This window comes from Podarcis liolepis (genome assembly GCF_965112155.1).
Source record: "Podarcis liolepis genome assembly, chromosome: 17".
NCBI lineage: Eukaryota > Metazoa > Chordata > Lepidosauria > Squamata > Lacertidae > Podarcis > Podarcis liolepis.
Window position 1 is genome coordinate 10,769,028 of NC_139571.1, and position 17,803 is coordinate 10,786,830.

General features: G+C 47.9%; 1 protein-coding gene across 10 annotated transcripts in view; it reads left to right on the plus strand.

The window, feature by feature from the left end:
- Positions 1-17,803, plus strand: part of PNPLA6 (patatin like domain 6, lysophospholipase) — an 80,276-nt gene that overhangs the window by 6,398 nt on the left and 56,075 nt on the right. For 6 of the 10 annotated variants that reach the window (XR_014520769.1, XR_014520770.1, XM_083482906.1 and 3 more), the window contains exons 2-10: positions 5,128-5,209; positions 6,584-6,652; positions 9,081-9,168; positions 9,304-9,386; positions 10,638-10,732; positions 12,154-12,294; positions 14,615-14,774; positions 15,724-15,804; positions 17,249-17,377. Coding sequence is in view for 8 of the 10 variants with exons in the window: in XM_083482906.1 (XP_083339032.1) it covers positions 5,171-5,209; positions 6,584-6,652; positions 9,081-9,168; positions 9,304-9,386; positions 10,638-10,732; positions 12,154-12,294; positions 14,615-14,774; positions 15,724-15,804; positions 17,249-17,377 (885 nt within the window). In the remaining 2 variants the exon portion in view is untranslated. Of the gene's footprint in view, positions 1-871; positions 893-2,556; positions 3,023-5,127; positions 5,210-6,583; positions 6,653-9,080; positions 9,169-9,303; positions 9,387-10,637; positions 10,733-12,153; positions 12,295-14,614; positions 14,775-15,723; positions 15,805-17,248; positions 17,378-17,803 lie in introns of those variants that run through there. The other 4 variants (XM_083482907.1, XM_083482912.1, XM_083482910.1 and 1 more) reach the window with 4 other exon arrangements.

The window sequence follows — 17,803 nt, forward strand, 5'->3', positions numbered from 1 at the left end:
GCACTTTGACGTGCTTTTGAACTGCTAGTTTGGCAGGAGCTGGGACCGAACAACGGGAGCTCACCCCGTCGCAGGGATTCGAACCGCCGACCTTCCAACCGGCAAGCCCTAGGCTCAGTGGTTTATTGAAACATCCTTAAAATATCAATGACTTCCCTTCTTCGCTTTACATTTTGCATGCCATAAAACCCTGCATATTTTGCATAAAGCAAACTGTTCAGTACTCCATTTTGACATCCATCCAAACTTATTTACACTGTTGAATTTGTCTTAATGCTGCCAACGTTTTCAACGTTTTCACAACCCTCCCCCCAATATATTCAATATACATTTTCCAATCTTGGGCTATGGGGTTCTAATCTGCAGTCAATCGCCGGGCAAAGAAAACAAAACAGCAAAGCTCGATTGTTCCTGGGTCTCGCTCTCGGTGGACTTTTGCCTTTAGCAGAACTGATTGGACGAGCTCCACCCTCGCCCACCCCAGATGAAAAGAGGATGACTGGATAAATGGTTGTGTTTGGCTTCCTCCCAGGACCTCTTAGCTGCCTCTCTGCCTGGCCCTCTGCCAAGTCAGACATTAACACGCTCACTGCAATCCATCAGTCCTTGCTGGTTCCAGGCTTCCTCTTGTTTGTGCCTACAGGGCAGCTGGTGTGTTTGCTCCATTGCTTTCCAAAATGGGTTTCCAGCGACTTGCCAGATGTGGGTCCTTCTGCCAGGGGTGTGTCCTGTGCCTGCCCCATTGAAGTGAGCAGGATTTGTAACGTTCTAAGCCACAGTAAGGCTCCACAGCCTTTTAGTATCCCCCCAACTATTCCTTGAAGCAGTTTGCCTGAGTCTTTGGTTTATTCTTTATCTCTTAGCATGACTGTCCCCTGAACTGGAAAGAGAGGTAAGCGCTGCCAGTGGAGTTGCCTATCCCCCCCCCCCCCGGCTTTGTTTAATTTAATCCTGGTTATTTCTCACCAGGTTCCCCCATGCCCCATCCGGGCTTATTTTGCCTCCTGGCTAACTGTCAGACTTGGGTGCTGCTGAGAACCAAGTTGCTTCTCCCAGCCTTCTCCACATCTTCACTTTCCCCTAGAGAGAGGGTGTGGGTGGGAACGGGTATATCTTTGTGTTGTCCCACCCGAATCTGAGTCTCTGATCGGGCGAAAAAGGAGGGACGGGTGTACTCTGCTGCCTCCTGGCCAGAACAAATAGATTTCAAAGGGTAGGGTGAATGCTTTCTTATTTCACTTCAAATTGAGTTCATTCACTGCATCTCTATACTGACCACAAGCCATGTGTGGAAGTCTGCCACGATCTTGGGGAGGCAACTTCTCTTTTATTAATATATATATATTTAAATTAAATTTAGAATATTAATTTAAGCAACCTTAAAATATCAATGATTGCCCTTCGTCTCTTTCCAGGGTTCATTTTGCATATCTTAAATCCCTGCATATTTTACTTAAAGTATACCATTCAGTATTCCATTATTACCGTATTTTTTCGTGTATAAGACGCCCCCTTTTGGGGGGGACGGACTCCAAATAAAGAAAATGCACTATCCATGTATAAGACGACCCCTAATTTTAAACTTCAAAAATTTAGGAACAAATATAGTCTTCTACATGGAAAAATACGGTACATCCATCCAAACTTGTTTACACTGTTGAATTTATCTTAATGCTGCCAATGTTTTCAAGTGTACACAATTCGCCCCCCCCCCAATATATTCAATAAACATTTTCCAGTCTTCTTTAAATGTATGTTCTTCTTGTTCTCTTATTCTGTATGTTAGGTCGGCAAGCTGCACATATTCCATCAGCTTAAGTTGCCATTTTTCTTTAGTTGGGACCTCGCTCGTTTTCCATTTTTGGGCTAATGAAACACGGGCTGCAGTAGTGGCATACAGAAACAACCTTTTCTGACACCTGGGAATAGGGAAGCAACTTCTCTGCACTCATTAGCATAGGTGTGTGTCCGCTGTCCAGAAAGAACTTATTGCATCCTGTTTTATGCCACTTGTGTTTTTTGCCCATTGTCTGTTTAATCCTGCAATATTACTTTATACTACCAGTCACCAGTAACTGGGTGGTGCCTCAGTCCTCTGCATTGTATGAGCCCCCACTGTTTTCAGTATGACTTCCCCCTAGCCAAGCGTTCATAGGCTTGCAGTCTAAATAGCAGTGGCCACATCCATGCTGAGTTAGATTTGTGTTGCTTTTACTATGTGGGTGGGGCGTCATCGAGAATTCTGAAAAAATAGGTGCTGCTTCTTGTCTGGCCCTCCGTGCCTGTGCTGAGCAAGTCCCAACAAAGACGTGAAGGGAAGTTTGAGGAGTCCCCATTCCTTAATGGTTCTGCTTCCTAGAATATGATTGCGGGTGGTTCCTGCACTACAATAGTAATTGTCTCCCACTTGGTGACGTGGTCTATGGAAGCTGCATATTCATGCTTTGACCTTCCGGCAGAAGCTGGGCTCTGTATGAAACCCCTGTTTAGCACTGCCAGCTGAGGATGTTGTTTTCCTGTTGCCTCATCTGAGCTATGTGGTTTAACCCTTGGCTGTTCCTGTGTCTTTCTGCTGCCTGAGGCTAGCACAGCTACACTCATTAGAGCTTCTGTCCACCTCCTCTGTCTCTTTCTGAGGCAGGTCCAAGAGGAGAAAAGAGGTTTCTGTGTGTCTTGGAGCAGCAGCAGTCTGCGATGCTGCAATCCCTGGGCATGAAGCAACTGTGCCTTGGGCTCTCGCTATTGTGAAACATGCCAGAAGGAGAACATGACCCTGCTCTTGCACCGGGAAGCCGGCTAAAGACACAGTGCGTGACTTCTGCTGGCTGGCCTGTTGATCAGGGAAGAGGAGCAAGAATGGACCATTCCTGAAAGTTCAGCTTTAATTCAAAATCTGCTGGGGGGTGGGCAAGTTCCCCACAAGTTGTGGTCAGGGGAGCTGCCTGAGGAGGTTCTCTTGTAGGCTGGCTGCCTTGTCGAATACCAGCATTTGTCGTTTGTTTGCCTCCACGTCACGGGACAGGTAAGTGCTTTGTGTGTGTGCGTGTGCATGTGCGCATCATGTTCCCCCAGAGTGGGAGAGCAGGGTTCTTGTGTGACGGCTGAGGAAGGCACACTCAGAGACTATTGATCTCCAGATTCCTGTGGGTCAGTAGGCACATGGTGTTGGCTCCCACTGTGCAGCCCTCGCCACCTTGTCTTGTCTTTGTGGCTCTGTGCATTGTCTTATGTGGAGTCGTCTTCTTCTTTGGCAATCACTTGTAGCCAAGTAAGATTGCCTTCCATGAACACGGTCTTCATAGTGAGTCCGTAAGTGACTGTGGAGGCCATTTCTGGATCCACATGTCCTTCCACAGTGGGGACATAGGTTTCCGGGCAGGAGTTGATCACAGTGAGGGTTTGCCAAGCGTGCCTTCCTCTTAGCACGTTTCTCCCTTTCGTCCTGAGTTCGAGCGTCTTGATAGCCCATTTACAGATAGGTAGCCGTGTTGGTCTGCCATAGTCAAAATAAAAAAATTCCTTCCAGTAGCACCTTAAAGACCAACTAAGTTAGTTCTTGGTATGAGCTTTCGTGTGCATGCACACTTCTTCAGATACACTGAAACAGAAGTTGCCAGATCCTTCTATATAGTGAGAAGGTGGGGAGGGGTATTACTCAGAAGGGTGGTGGGAATGGGAGATTGGCAGATAGCTGAGATGAGCCTGTTGACGACTCTTAACAACTGTAATAGGTCTTGCAGGAAAAGGCAAGGGGTGAGAAGGTGAGAAATGGCTTAGTCATGTATAATGAGATAAGAATCCAATGTCTCTGTTGAGACCAGGTCTCTCCATGGTTTTAAGTTTGGTAATGAGTTGCAATTCAGCAGCTTCTCTTTCCAGTCTATTTCTGAAATTCCTTTGTAGTAAAACAGCTACTTTGAGATCTTGTATAGAATGTCCTGGGAGATTGAAGTGTTCTCCTACTGGTTTCTCTGTTTTGTGATTCTTGATGTCAGATTTATGTCCGTTTATTCTTTGGCGTAAGATTTGGCCTGTTTGTCCAATATAGAGAGCTGAAGGACACTGTTGGCATTTGATGGCATACACAATGTTAGACGATGAGCAATTAAATAGTCCCGAGATGGTATGTGTGATGTTGTTGGGGCCAGTAATGGTGTTGTCCGGGTGTATGTGGCAGCAAAGTTGGCATCTGGGTTTATTGCAGGCTCTGGTGCCAGTGTCCGTGTTAAGTCTGGTTGTAGTATTATTGTGTGTTAGGAGTTGTTTAAGATTGGGTGGCTGTCTGTAGGCAATGAAAGGTCTTCCTCCCAGAGCTTGAGAAAGAGAAGTGTCATTGTCCAGGAGAGGTTGTAGATCTCTGATGATGCGTTGTACTGTTTTAACTTGGGAGCTGTATGTGATGACTAGAGGTGTTCTGTTATTTTCTTTTTTGGGTCTGTCTTGCAGCAAGTTCTCTCTGGGTATCAGTCTGGCTCTGTTGATCTGTTGTCTAACTTCATCTGCTGGGTATTTTAGTTCTGAAAAGGTTTGCTGTAGATCTCTTAGGTGAGAGTCTCTGTCTGTAGAATTGGAACAGACAGAATTGGAATACTTCTTTGGCAAGGTGTGCTAGCAGATCACTCAGAGGTTCATCATGCTCCCTATGAAATCATTCTTCTCTTAACGTAGAAAAACGACTCATCTTTCTCTGGTCTAATGTTGGAGGTTGTGAAACCAATTTGCTTACATATGTGTCGCCCATCGTGGCCCGCAGGCTGGACAGAATATTGGCGACCTAAAATCAAGCCTCATCCTTCTCTTGAAAGATCCCAGCCTACAAGTTTGTAAAATAATGTCTTGGATGAATGAGGGTGTCACCTGTCCCTTTGGGGCCCTGAGTTCAAATGAAGCCAGCAGTAGCCATGTGTTGACCACCTGTGCTGATCATCAGGACCCTGATCCAACCTGCTCTGACATGCTCTTACTCCCTGGAAAACCATAGTGGTGTCTGCCGTGGAACCACCACTATTGACCGGCCCACCTCGATTCCTCTCCCACTAAATGTACAAGACTTCAAGCCTAGTTACATGAAAAAAACACGTTTTATATTGTCCTGGGTGCTATATAAAATGTTTCTCTTGAATGCAGGGTCCTTAATGCACTGGGCCTGGAAGCAACATCGATAGCCGTCATGGGGCAGAGTGAATCAGAGCCACTGGAGGAGCAAGAGGTAACACCAAAAAACGAGAGAGAGACATTGCACACACTTTTGTAAATCAAGAAAATCTTGAAGAATAATAATAATAATAAAAAGAATGGGCTAGAGCTGTTCTGCTTTCCCACCTGCAGTTTGCCCATCCATTCTTTTTGCAGCTTTCCTTTATCCCTGTTAAGTTTCTGTTGCCATACAGAGAAACAGCTTTGCTTCTAGACGGAGACGTTCTTTTTGCTTGTTGGTTGGCTCTGTTCTTTTGAAGACCTTGGGAATTAATGGTACCCTAGTTAATGACTGAATGAATGAATGGGACGCGGGTGGCGCTGTGGGTTAAACCACAGAGCCTAGGGCTTGCCGATCAGAAGGTCGGCAGTTCGAATCCCCACGACCAGGTGAGTGCCCTTGCTCGGTCCCTGCTCCTGCCAACCTAGCAGTTCGAAAGCACCTCAAAGTGCAAGTAGATAAATAGGTACCGCTGTGGCAGGAAGTTAAACGGCGTTTCCTTGCGCTGCTCTGGTTCGCCAAAAGCAGCTTAGTCATGCTGGCCACATGACCTGGAAGCTGTATGCCGGCTCCCTCGGCCAGTAAAGTGAGATGAGCGCCACAACCCCAGAGTCGTCCGCTACTGGAGCTAACAGTCAGGGGTCCCTTTACCTTTTAGTTGCTGTCAAAGGAACGTTTCTTGTGTGAGCTGAATGGAAACTTAGGCGTGACTGCTTGAAACATAATCATTTTTATATAATAATTTTATTAGTTTTCAATTATAGTCCAATAATAGCCTCATTATAACAATGCCAAAGTATAATACAATTACTAATACCAATCATTCAGATACCAAATTATATAATTTAGATGGCCCCCCACGTGCTAGAATTGAGGGTGTGATGAGTTTCTTTATTTCTGTGTTCCAAAATCTTATTAATTTCAGTTACATTCCAGTCAAAATAAGAATTCCATATACAGCAACTGCAATATTAATAACATACAGTCATACTTCGGGTTGAGCTTTTTCGGGTTGTGCTCTGCAGGTTACTTCCGGGTTTCGCCACTCGCGCATGCGCTCAAAATGATGTCACACGCATGCGCGGAAGCGGTGATTCGCGACCCGCGCACGCGCAGACATGGGTTGCATTTGCTTCAGGATGTGAACGGGGCTCTGGAACGGATTCCGTTCACATCCAGAGGTACCACTGTATTTGTGTTCACACATTAAATGATTTACGAAGCTACAAGTGAGGCACTCAAACTATATCCTTGAAACACCCGCCACAACCTGGCCTATACCCGCTGCCCCAGGAAGCCCTCTAATCTCTTTCCCCCTCCTCTGCATTGGAGTCCTCCATTCTTGATCCTGCCTTTCAGTGTCTGCTATGTTCTCTCCCACTGCAGGATGCAACCCTGACCGCTGTACTTTCCAACGTCAAGCTCTTTGTGGCAGATCAGCTGCAGGCCAGCATGGTGAGTAGAGAGGGGACAGAGAACACTTTTGGGGGTCTGCCTCGGGGAGGTATGCGGTGGGTGCTGCCACCTGCGGCACACCTGTACAAAACCGCCTCCTAGCACAGACACCAGGAAAGCTTGGTCTGTGCTTTCCTGCTGCCAAGGACAGACACCTCTTTGCATGGGTGTCAAACTAAGTGGGGAGGGACACACACTGCTAGAGGATGGGTTGTGTAGTTCTGAGGAAAGGGATCTGTTTCTTCAGTCCTTCGGAAAGGCTTCACCTCCTCACCTTATAAGGTAGATGTGGGAACTGTCACCATATTTGCTCTTGCATGATAAAAGCAAAGTGCCATGCCTTTGTTTGCTTGTTTTATCTTGCTTCTCTGAGCAAGTTGGTGACCCAACCATTAACGCCTAATCGAAGTCCAATATAAAAGCAACAAATAAAAATAATCTCAGAGTAAGCCACTTGAAGCACCTCAGAAAACAGCCCTGGAATAAGCCAGATTTATTTATTTATTGAAATATTTTTTATTTGATTTTACATACCATATTTTTCGCCCTATAGGACGCATGTTTCCCCTCCAAAAATGAAGGGGAAATGTGGGTGCTTCCTATGGGGCAAATGCACACTTTCGCTGAAGCCTGGAGAGCGAGAGGGGTCGGTGCGCACCGACCCCTCTTGCTCTCCAGGCTTCAGGAGAGCCCCAGCGCCAGCCCCACAAGGTCGGGGGACAGAGGGAGGCGGAACACCGCCATCCCGCTGTCTCCTGAAGTGGTTTGGAGGCTGATGGCGGGGAGAAGAGCGCTTCTCCCCGCTGCCAGCCCCGCAAGCTCTGGGGACAGCTGGGAGGCGCAGCGCGTCTTCCCGCTGTCCCCGTACCTGATCTGAAGGTGGGCGGCGGGGAGAAGAGCGCTTCTCCCTGCTGCCAGCCCCGCAAGCTCCGGGGACAACTGGGAGGCGTAGCGCGTTTTCCCGCTGTCCCCAGACCTGGTCTGAAGGCGGGCTGTGGGGAGAAGAGCGCTTTTCCCCGCTGCCGGCCCCACAAGTGCCTGGGGGGGGAAATAATTTTTTTTCTTTTATTTCCCCCCCAAAAAACTTGGTGCGTCCTATGGGCCAGTGCGTCCTATGGGGCGAAAAAGACGGTACAGCGGTGCCCCGCAAGACGAATGCCTCGCAAGACGGAAAACTCGCTAGACGAAAGAGTTTTCCGTTTTGGAGGTGCTTCGCAAAACGAATTTCCTATGGGCTTGCTTCGCAAGACGACAATGTCTTGCGAGTTCCTGCTGGTTTTTTTTCCTTCCCCCCCCTTTTGCTAAGCCGCTAAGCCGCTTATCAGCTGATCCGATCAGCAGATAAGCCGCTAAAAGCTGCTAAAAGCCGCCAAAAGCCGCTAATAGCGCTAATCCGCTAATCCTTCAATGGGTTTGCTTCACAAGACGAAAAAACTGCTAGACGAAGAGAATCACAGAATGGATTCTTTTCGTTTTGCGAGGCACCACTGTATATAAAATTATAGCAATACAACCATACACATCAACGGTTGAGAGATTCCTGTGAATCTCTGGACTTCCCACCTTCCCCCTCCATGGGTCCTATTATCAAACCTTCTCTACTGCATCTTTTTCAATAGTCCATCTTTGCTAAAACGCCATTGTCTCCATAGTTCTTACTACATTAGAAGTGTTATTGCAACCCTGCTAGTGTTTTCATCTGCTTACAATGGTCTCCAAGATAAGGAATAAGCCAGATTTAAACACACTTCAATCAGCAACATCTATTGCTGAGAATTCAAAGCCTGTCAAAGCAGTAGAATCTCAGATACCTTCCTATAAGCAGGAAGAGAAGAAGATCTCTGAATTGGGGGGGGGGGGCGTCCCACAGTGTTGGCTTGCTAAACACACAGCAGCTAGATTCTGGGTGCTGAGACGGGCGCCAGAGGCTTGTTTCGTTGCATTTAGCAGCAGCGTCGAGAAAACAGACTCGCCTCGTTGGAGGCTAAAATTATGCCCATTTAGTCACAAAATTATTATCCTGCTATTGCATTTTAAAGGCAGTGAAGAGGTTTGGACTGGTGAGCTTCGCAGTCCATGTGGCTTCCTAAGTCCAATCGCATTCTGGCTCTCCAGGGCAGGTGGATGTTAAAAGCAATTATCTCACACACCCAGACCCACTTTACCTGTCAATTCCAGTGATGGGCAAACCCCTGGGGCCACACCCACGACAGATAATTGACAGCTGCCTGTTCAAGGTTGGAATCTTCTATGCATCGGCCCAGAACAGTAGAGCCTCTTGGGCTGTGTCTCTGCACAAAGGAACGGGGCTGCCCTGAGTGACTCCCACAGTAAAGTGATTCAATGGCCGGGCACAGAATGCCAGCCTGCCACCTTTCCAAGCAGGCCATAACCCACACACCAATTTGGTGCTAACCCTTCCCCACAGGTGCTGGGTGTCATGATAGGAGTCGGGCTCTCCGTGCTGCTTGTTGCCGCCTTGATCCTGGTGCTGATCCGCCGGTTCCGCCTTCAGAGTAAGTTCCAATGGGGCTGTGGGAAGTGGGCGCGCCATGCAAGTGGGCAGCTTTTTTGGCAAGGCAGGGCCGGGCCGGGCCGGGCCTGCTGACCTGACCTGATCTTTGGTCTCCTCCTTCCTCCCTTCCCTGCAGAGGTCCAGGCCCAGGAACAACCCAAATATCGCTTTCGCAAGCGGGACAAAGTGTTGTTCTACGGGAGGAAGATAATGCGCAAGGTAATTGGAGGAAAGGGACAGGACCCACAGTGTGAGTGTGTGTGTGTGTGTGTGTGTGTTTGTTTGGCATGGAATGGTTGTGCTGGAGTGGTAGAATGACTTCTTTGAGATGAATTGGTTGATTTGGGAATGGGGAATTATGCAGCGTCTCAGCAAATGGCTTCTATGCATCCCAAAGCTCACTTGAGCCTCCTGTTGTCTGGGTCGGTCACCGTGACTCTGGCCCTTCTGCTATGCTTATGATTTTTATTAAATTTTCTGTTTTCCAATTTAAAGTACAGTCCCACCTTGGATCCTGACCGCCTTGCGAGTCAAACGTTTTGGCTCTCAAACTCCACAAATCTGGAAGAGAGTGTTCCGGTTTGCGAACGTTCTCTGGAACCCAAACATCCAACGAGGCTTCCGATTGGCCGCAGGAGATTCCTGCGGCCAATCAGAAGCCGTGCCTTGGTTTCCGAATGTTTTGGAAGTCGAATGGACTTCAGGAACGGATTCCGTTTGACGTCCGAGCTACGACTGTACTCATTTTTACATCCTTAAAATATCAGTGACTTCCCTTCTTCTCTTTCCATGGTTCATATTACATATCATAAATTCCTGCATATTTTACAAAAACGATACAATTCGTTATTCCATTATTACATCCATCATAACTTATTTACACTGCTGAATTTATCTTAACGCTGTCAGTTTTTTCAGCTGTACACAGTTCTTTCCCATCTATTCAATAAACGTTTCCCAATCTTCTCTAAACGCCTGTTCTTCTTGTTCTCTTATTCTATATGTTAAGTCTGCAAGCTGCGCGTACTCTGTCAACTTAAGCTGCCACTATTCTTTGGTTGGGACCTCGCTCATTTTCCATTTTGGGGCTAACAAAACTCATGCCGCAGTAGTGGCTTATATAAATAACCCTTTTTGACACCTGGGAATTTCAGCCTGCTTATTCAGGAAAATATCTTGGACAGTGAAGGCTTTGGCAGGTGGGGGAGCAGGGACTGTTGAGGGTGTTTGTGTGGCTGGGCCAGGATCAGTCCCTTCCTGTTGATATTCGTCATGTGGTTCCCAAGATACCTGCCCAAGGGGAGAAGCTGATATGCAAAGTATGGCTCTTTGCAGGGTAACCTACAGCCTTTGTTGAGGTGTCTTGATCCTGGCTAGTAAATGTGTGTAACAAAAGACCGGCAGCAGGTATATAGGCCTGGGTGGCTGCAGGGTTCCTCCTTCCACTTACCACATTTCCTTTCTTGCTAGGTTTCTCAATCCACTTCCTCTCTGGTCGACACCACCATGTCTGCTTCCCGTCCGCGCATGAAGAAGAAGCTCAAGATGTTGAACATTGCCAAAAAGTGAGTCGGTCAGCTAGAGCAGAAAGCACGCACATATCAGGGAAACGAAGGGCCATATTTGGGCAAAGTCTAGCTAAAGCATAGGAAAACTCGGCCCTCCAGATGTTTGGGGACTACAATTCCCATCATCCCTGACCACTGCTCCTGCTAGCTAGGGATCATGGGAGTTGTAGGCCCAAAACATCTGGAGGGCCGAGTTTGCCTATTCCTGGTCTAGCTGCTGCATTCTGGATTACTTGTAGTTTCCGGGATACCTTCAAAGGTAGCCCCACGTAGAGCGCATTGCAGTAGTCCAAGTGGGAGATAACTAGAGCATGCACCATTCTGGTGAGGCAGTCTGCAGGCAAGTAGTTAACCTGCACAAACACACAAATTGGGTCCTTCTTCGGACATGCCTCTGTATCCCTTCAAGTTCTGCATCTTTGCTCCCTTCACCTGTGAGGACTAGAAACTTGAAGAGAGTGAGAGAGAGAGCATTCATCATGAGCCTTGAAACTTGCAAAGTTGTTTATTCCTAAGTGGGCACAGTGAACTCGGGGCAGAATAGCGATATAGAAATGAAACAGAGGACCCGGTGTGAAGGAGGGAGTGAATCCAGCGCCTCTTTCGGGGTCTTAAAAACTGTTGAACGCCCTCCCATCAGATGTCAAGGAAATAAGCAGCTATCCTATTTTTAAAAGACATCTGGAGGCAGCCCTGTTTAGGGAAGTTTTTAATATTTAATGCTGTATTGTTTTTAACACTCAATTGGGAGCTGCCCAGAGTGGCTGGGGAAACTCAGCCAGATGGGCGGGGGTATAAATAAAAATATTATTATTATTATTATTATTATTATTATTATTATTATTATTATTATTATTAAACTGGCACATTCCCCCAAAAGCTAAAATGAGCATGGAAGGAAGAGGGGTGTATTAGTTGGTTTTTTCCATGTTTTCGGGTTGCGCACCGCATCGAACCCGGAAGCAGTGGCGTAGCATGGGGGGTGCGGGGGGTGCGGGCCGCACCGGGCACAACATCTGGGGGTTAGGGTTAGGGGGCGCAAATCCACGGGTTAGGGGGCGCAGATTACTTGCCTTGCCCCGGGTGCTGACAACCCACGCTACGCCACTGCCCGGAAGTACTGGAACGGGTTACTTCTGGGTTTCAGCGCATGTGCAGAAGCGCTAAAGTGCGCTTTGCGCATGCGCAGGAGCGCCAAATTGCGACCTGCGCGTGCGCAGACGTGGCGCTGCGGGTTGCAAACGCTGCGGGTTGCAAACGTGCCTCCTGCATGGATCATGTTCGCAACCCGAGCGCCCACTGTAGAGGGAAGGAGGGAGTCTCTGTCTTTATTTGCAAGAACAAGAAGCTGGCTGGTTGGTTGGTTGGCATCCTTCCATCCCTCTGAGGAACCTCTGCCTTTTCCTCCCTCCGCTCAGGATCCTGCGTATCAAGAAGGAGCTGCCCACCCTTCAGCTGAAGGAGCCGCCCCCCTCCGTCCTGGAGGCCGATCTCACAGAGTTTGACGTGGCCAACTCTCACCTGCCCTCCGAAGTGCTCTACATGCTAAAGAATGTGCGGTACGTGCCGGGGGGGGGGGTTTCAGGTTGTGACCTGGATAGGAGGTCAAGGGGGAAGCCACAGGAAGTACAGTGGTACCTCGGGTTACAGACGCTTCAGGTTACAGACTCCGCTAACCCAGAAATAGTACCTTGAGTTAAGAACTTTGCTTCAGGATGAGAACAGAAATCGCGCAGCAGCGTGGCGGCAGTGGCAGGCCTCATTAGCTAAAGTGGTGCTTCAGGTTAAGAACAGTTTCAGGTTAAGAACGGACCTCCAGAACGAATTAAATTCTTAACCCGAGGTACCACTGTACCTGGGCAGCTGGCACAGCCATTGAACAGAGCGTGCCTCTGCTTTGCCACACAGTCAGGATCCTGTTGCCAGGCCACAACCCTTCACCAGAATGTAGGAAGCCAGATGATGATACAGTTAGCAAAATTAATAAGAATATGATGGTGGTGGGGAAGGGGATGCTTTTGCATGCATGCTTCAAGCTGGAGAGAGGCCGTTTTTCAGCTTTTGCTAAAACGCTTCCCAATTTGAGGCAACTTGGTGCCCTCCTTATATTATGGACAACTCCCATCAGCCGCAGCCAGCAAGGGATTATGGGAGTTGTAGTCCGAAACATCTGGAGGCCACCATCTTGGTTACCCCTGAAGTAACAGCTACATCTCCAGCTTTCAAGTTTCCCTGCAGTGTTTTCCTTGGCGTAGATTTGAGCAGTGTCGGTTCCACGCAACATTTGGGGCGGCCATTTACTAGCTTCTGCCATTCTTCTTCTTTCTGGTTCTGCTACTCTCAAGAGAATCCAACGACCTGGTTTTTAGAACAGTACACAGAAATGCCTATCGGGGAAGGGAGGGAATTCAAGCAAATTGGATTGCTGTGCGTGGGGACTAACAAGAATTAATGTTCCTAACAAGTGGCCTTTGTGCACATTCACCACACCTCATAGAGGATGTGGATATAGCCTCACCGTGAAGAGGAAATTGTGCCTGGGGAACAGGTTGCTAAATCCTCTCCCCAGCTCCTTGGCTTTGCTGCTGCTGCTGCTACTGCTATCCTTTTTAAAAAAATATATTAATTATTCTTTTTTCCAATCCAAAATTACAACAAAAATTACAAACATCGAATCCAAATTAAAGCAGAACAAGCAAGCAAAACAAACAAACAAACAAAAAATCCCCACATCTACAAATAAATCCATATCATCATTCTAATAGTTACGTACTTATACACATATTGACTTCCTTCCTTTGTTCTAAGACCTCGAAATTTTTACTCTTTCTAAATTGTGTTTAATGTAGATTAGCTCTATCTTTATACTTTTTGCACCATTTATCTCTTTCTTTAACCAGCAAAGCTTCATCCGTTACATACCGATATACTTACTCCAGAACAATGTTTTTTCATATACTCTTTAGCACATCACCATTCTTTTAATAATTTTTGGTCCAATTGTCCCCTTATGAATGCTGTGAGTCTTGCCAGATGTATATATTCACAAAATTTAATTTGCCGTTCTTTCATTGATGGAATTTTTCTCCCTTTCCAATTTTTTGCTATGAGCATCCTGGCAGCTGTTGTCACATAGAGGAGTACTTTCCTTTGATTGTCAGGAATATCGTTTGTGATTATACCTAAAAGGAATGCCTTGCTGCTGCTATCTTTATGGGTTTTGCAGCCAGCCCAGAGCAAATAGCCAACATCGTTATTATTAGTAGTAGTAGTATATTACCCTATACCTGCAGATCTCAAGGTGGTTCTTAACGCAAAATCACAGTATAAAAACACAGAACATGTAATAAAAACAAAAACAACCCAATAATTCCCCATGCCCACAATAAATTTTAAAAGGGCATTGGATGTCAATCAGCCAGAGGCCTAGTTGGAGAGTAATGTTTTCGCCTGGTGTCTAAAGGTGTATAATGAAGGCGCCAGGCGAACTTCCCTGGGGAGAGCATTCCACAGACAGGGAGCCACTATAGAAAAGGCCCATTCTCGTGTTGCCACCCTCTGGGCCTGTCGTGAAGGAGGCGCACGATGAAGGGCCTCAGAAGTTGATCTCAGGGTCCTAGTAGGTTCATATGGAAAGAGGTGGTCCTTGAGGTATTGTGACCCTGAGCCATTTAAAGCTTTATAGGTCAAAACCAGCACTTTGAATTGGGCCCGGAAACTAATCGGTGGCCAGGGCAGTCAGACCGGGATCGATATAATATGCTCAAACTGTCTTGCTCCAATGAGCAACTGAATTCTGATGTTTCTGAACCCTCTTCAGGGGCATGGCGTGGTGCAAGGAGAGTGTTGTGGTGATGGTGCCCTCTTCCTTCCTCGCAGGGTGCTAGGCCACTTTGAGAAGCCTTTGTTCCTGGAGCTGTGCAAGCACATGACCTTCCAGCAGTGCCAGCAAGGCGAGTACGTTTTTCGCCCGGGTCAGCCTGACACCAGCATCTACGTGGTCCAAGACGGAAAGCTGGAGCTCTTCCTGTCTGAGCAGGTGAGGGCAGCAGGGAGCTCAGTCGGGCAACATCAGGAAACTCCATGGGGACGATTCCATAGCCGTGCATGGCTATGCGGCTCAGAGGGCAAGAGTTGGGCATGGCCTGGCGTTCAGAGCTGCACAAGACCCATTGGCACAGTTGCATGCAGCTCTTGTTCGTTCCAGTGGGGCTTGTGTGGGAGACCTTGATTGTGGTTCCTGCAAAGGATGACGTGGGGAGGGGTGCTTTGTTTGGGTCTGAGCGCGGCTAGCCAATTGCAAATGTCTTTCTTTGGTTGAAGAAGACAGAGTCCCTACCAGAAAAGAATGGCAGATTAAGTTGATGGAAAATGCCGAATGGGCAAAATGCCGAATGACTGGAAGAATCACAAATCGGGAAGACCAACATTTCAATAAGGAATGGGGAACATTTATAATTTATCTTAAAAACCATTGTAAACAGTTAAAATTGTTAGCATGACTGGAATAACACTTGTACAGCCGTACCTCAGAAGTCGAACGGAATCCATTCTGGAAGTCCATTCGACTTCCGAAATATTCAGAAAGCAAGGTGTGGCTTCAGTTTGGTTTCCAATTGCACAGGCGCACCGGAAACAATAGCGGAAGCCGCACTGGACATTCCGCTTCCCAAAAAACATCCGAAAACCAGAACACTCACTTTTGGTTTTTGATCATTTGGGAGCCGGCATGTTTGACTCCCAAGGCTTTCGGGAGCCGAGGTACAACTGTAGTTGAATGTTGAATTTTGGACAGAACGGAGATGTAAAAGATTTGGATTATTATAAAAGATGCAGGAGGAAATGATTAACAATAGGACCCACAGAGGGGAGAAGTCCAGGAGATTCTGAGGAATCTTTTTATATATTGGATATGTGATTGTAAAACTTTGATTTGAAAACCAAATAAACAATTGTTTTAAAAAAATAAATCTCTTTGTTTGATTCAGGATGGGAAAGAGACCCTTGTGAAGGAGGTCTTTCCGGGCGACAGCGTACACAGCCTCCTCAGCATCCTGGATGTCATCACGGTAGGATCCTTGTCCTCCTCAGCCTGTTAGAATCCTAGATACGGAAAGGGCCTGCGAAGCCATCTAGTCTGGCCCCTTCCTCCACGCAGGGACTGCAGTGGAGGATGCAACCACAGCATCCCAAGCCTCCAGGGGAGGAGAGCCCACCCCTTCCTGAGGCAAGTCTGTTCCCCTGTCAGACAACTCTTGCAGTTACGAAGTTTCGCCTCGTCGTCAGCCTAAATCTTCTTCCTTGCCATTTCCACCATGTGGCTCCAGGCTCCAAGTTCTTCTAGTTGTGGGTTCCAGCCTCATTGCTCCTTCTCCCCCCCATGCCGCTCCCTCCCCTGGCTTGCCCCACGGGATGAGCTAAAGGTGGGAACCGATCTCGAGGCTAGCAGCAGCCGAGGCACCATGATCTCTTCTGTGTAGTGGAATTGGTGGAGCAGAAGGATCCAGATCTGTTTAAGCCCAGGGGTGCTGACCCATGGTGCTGCAGCTGTTGCTAAGCTCCACCTCCCATCATCCATGACCATTGGCCGTGCTGGCTAGGGTTGGAGTTGGAGTCCAACAACGCCCGGTGTTGGAGAGAGCCAGTGTGGTGTAGTGGTTAAGAGCGGTGGACTCATAATCTGGTGAACCGGGTTCGCTTCCCCGCTCCTCCACATGCGGCTGCTGGGTGACCTTGGGTTAGTCATCCTTCTTTGAAGTCTCTCAGACCCACTCACCTCACAGAGTGTTTGTTGTGGGGGAGGAAGGGAAAGGAGAATGTTAGCCGCTTTGAGACTCCTTCGGGTAGTGATAAAGCGGGATATCAAATCCAAACTCTTCTTCTTCTCTTCTTCCCATCTTCCATGACCATTGGCCGTGCTGGCTAGGGTAAGAGTTGGAGTCCAACAACACTTGGTGGGGCCCCACAGGTTCCTCTCTCCCCTGCCACTTCCCCGTTTTGAGCGTCTTCCTATTGATATTTTCACCCCCTCCCATTGCAAGAATCTCCTGAGCTTATGTTTTGAGAAAGGAGGGGGTGGAAACTACTCTTCTCTTCTTCCTCTCCTGCCTGACTGTGTGTGTGGAGAGAGTCTTATCTATGTAGTGACTAGATGGCTGAGTGGGAGCTGTAACACTCCTGCAAGCCAGTAGTTCTTTAATTTGTAGTAGCTATTAGAAATAAAAGCAGTTATTCTTCACAGCTAGCTTCCATGTTATTTATACTCTGCTGAGTCTGGTGCTCACAATTCACAGTTGTGAGTCCAGTGCACTGAGACCTGCTTTCCAGGATTGGAGGGTCTCTGAAAGTGCTCCAGTTGCCTAGCCCAGTCACTGACATCGGTTGAAAGGCGTACTGACACTGCCTTCTGACAAAAAATGCATGGTTGTCTAGGAAGATGGGTTCTTTGGAGCGGCGGGTGTGGGTCGAATCAGGGGCCAGGCCCCTGTTGTTCTAAGATTAGTTTCCCAACAGGGTCACCAACGCCCGTACCGGACAGTTTCTGCACGGGTAGCTGAGGACTCCACAGTCCTGCGTCTGCCAGTGGAGGCCTTCTCGGCTGTCTTTGAGAAGTACCCTGAGAGCCTGGTCCGGGTGGTGCAGGTGAGTGCCCTGCCCATTGCTTCACTGTCTCCAGAGTGGTCTCTCCTTCTCTGCCCCACGTCCTTTCCCCCTTTCTCTCTCTCTCTCTCTCTCTCTCTCTCTCTCTCTCTCTCTCCTTACTTCTGCACCTCCACCATCTCCGTTCTCTATTCTCTGGTTGTCAGGGACTGGGCACAGGAGGAATGGTGGAGACCACCTCTCCAGCTTGAGCAGGGAGGAGGAAAAGGAAGGCTGTTTAGATTTACAACTGGGGTTTGCGGGAGGTCGCATCTCAGAGGCAGATGAGGGGGAAAGCTGAGAAATAATGGAAGAGGAAGAGGCACCAAGGGGGTGACAGCCAATGGACACAGTGTCTTTAGAAAGCATTCCAGACCCTCCATCTCCCAGAACCCGGTGAGCCTTGAAAGTAGGAGAGCAAAGAGCTCC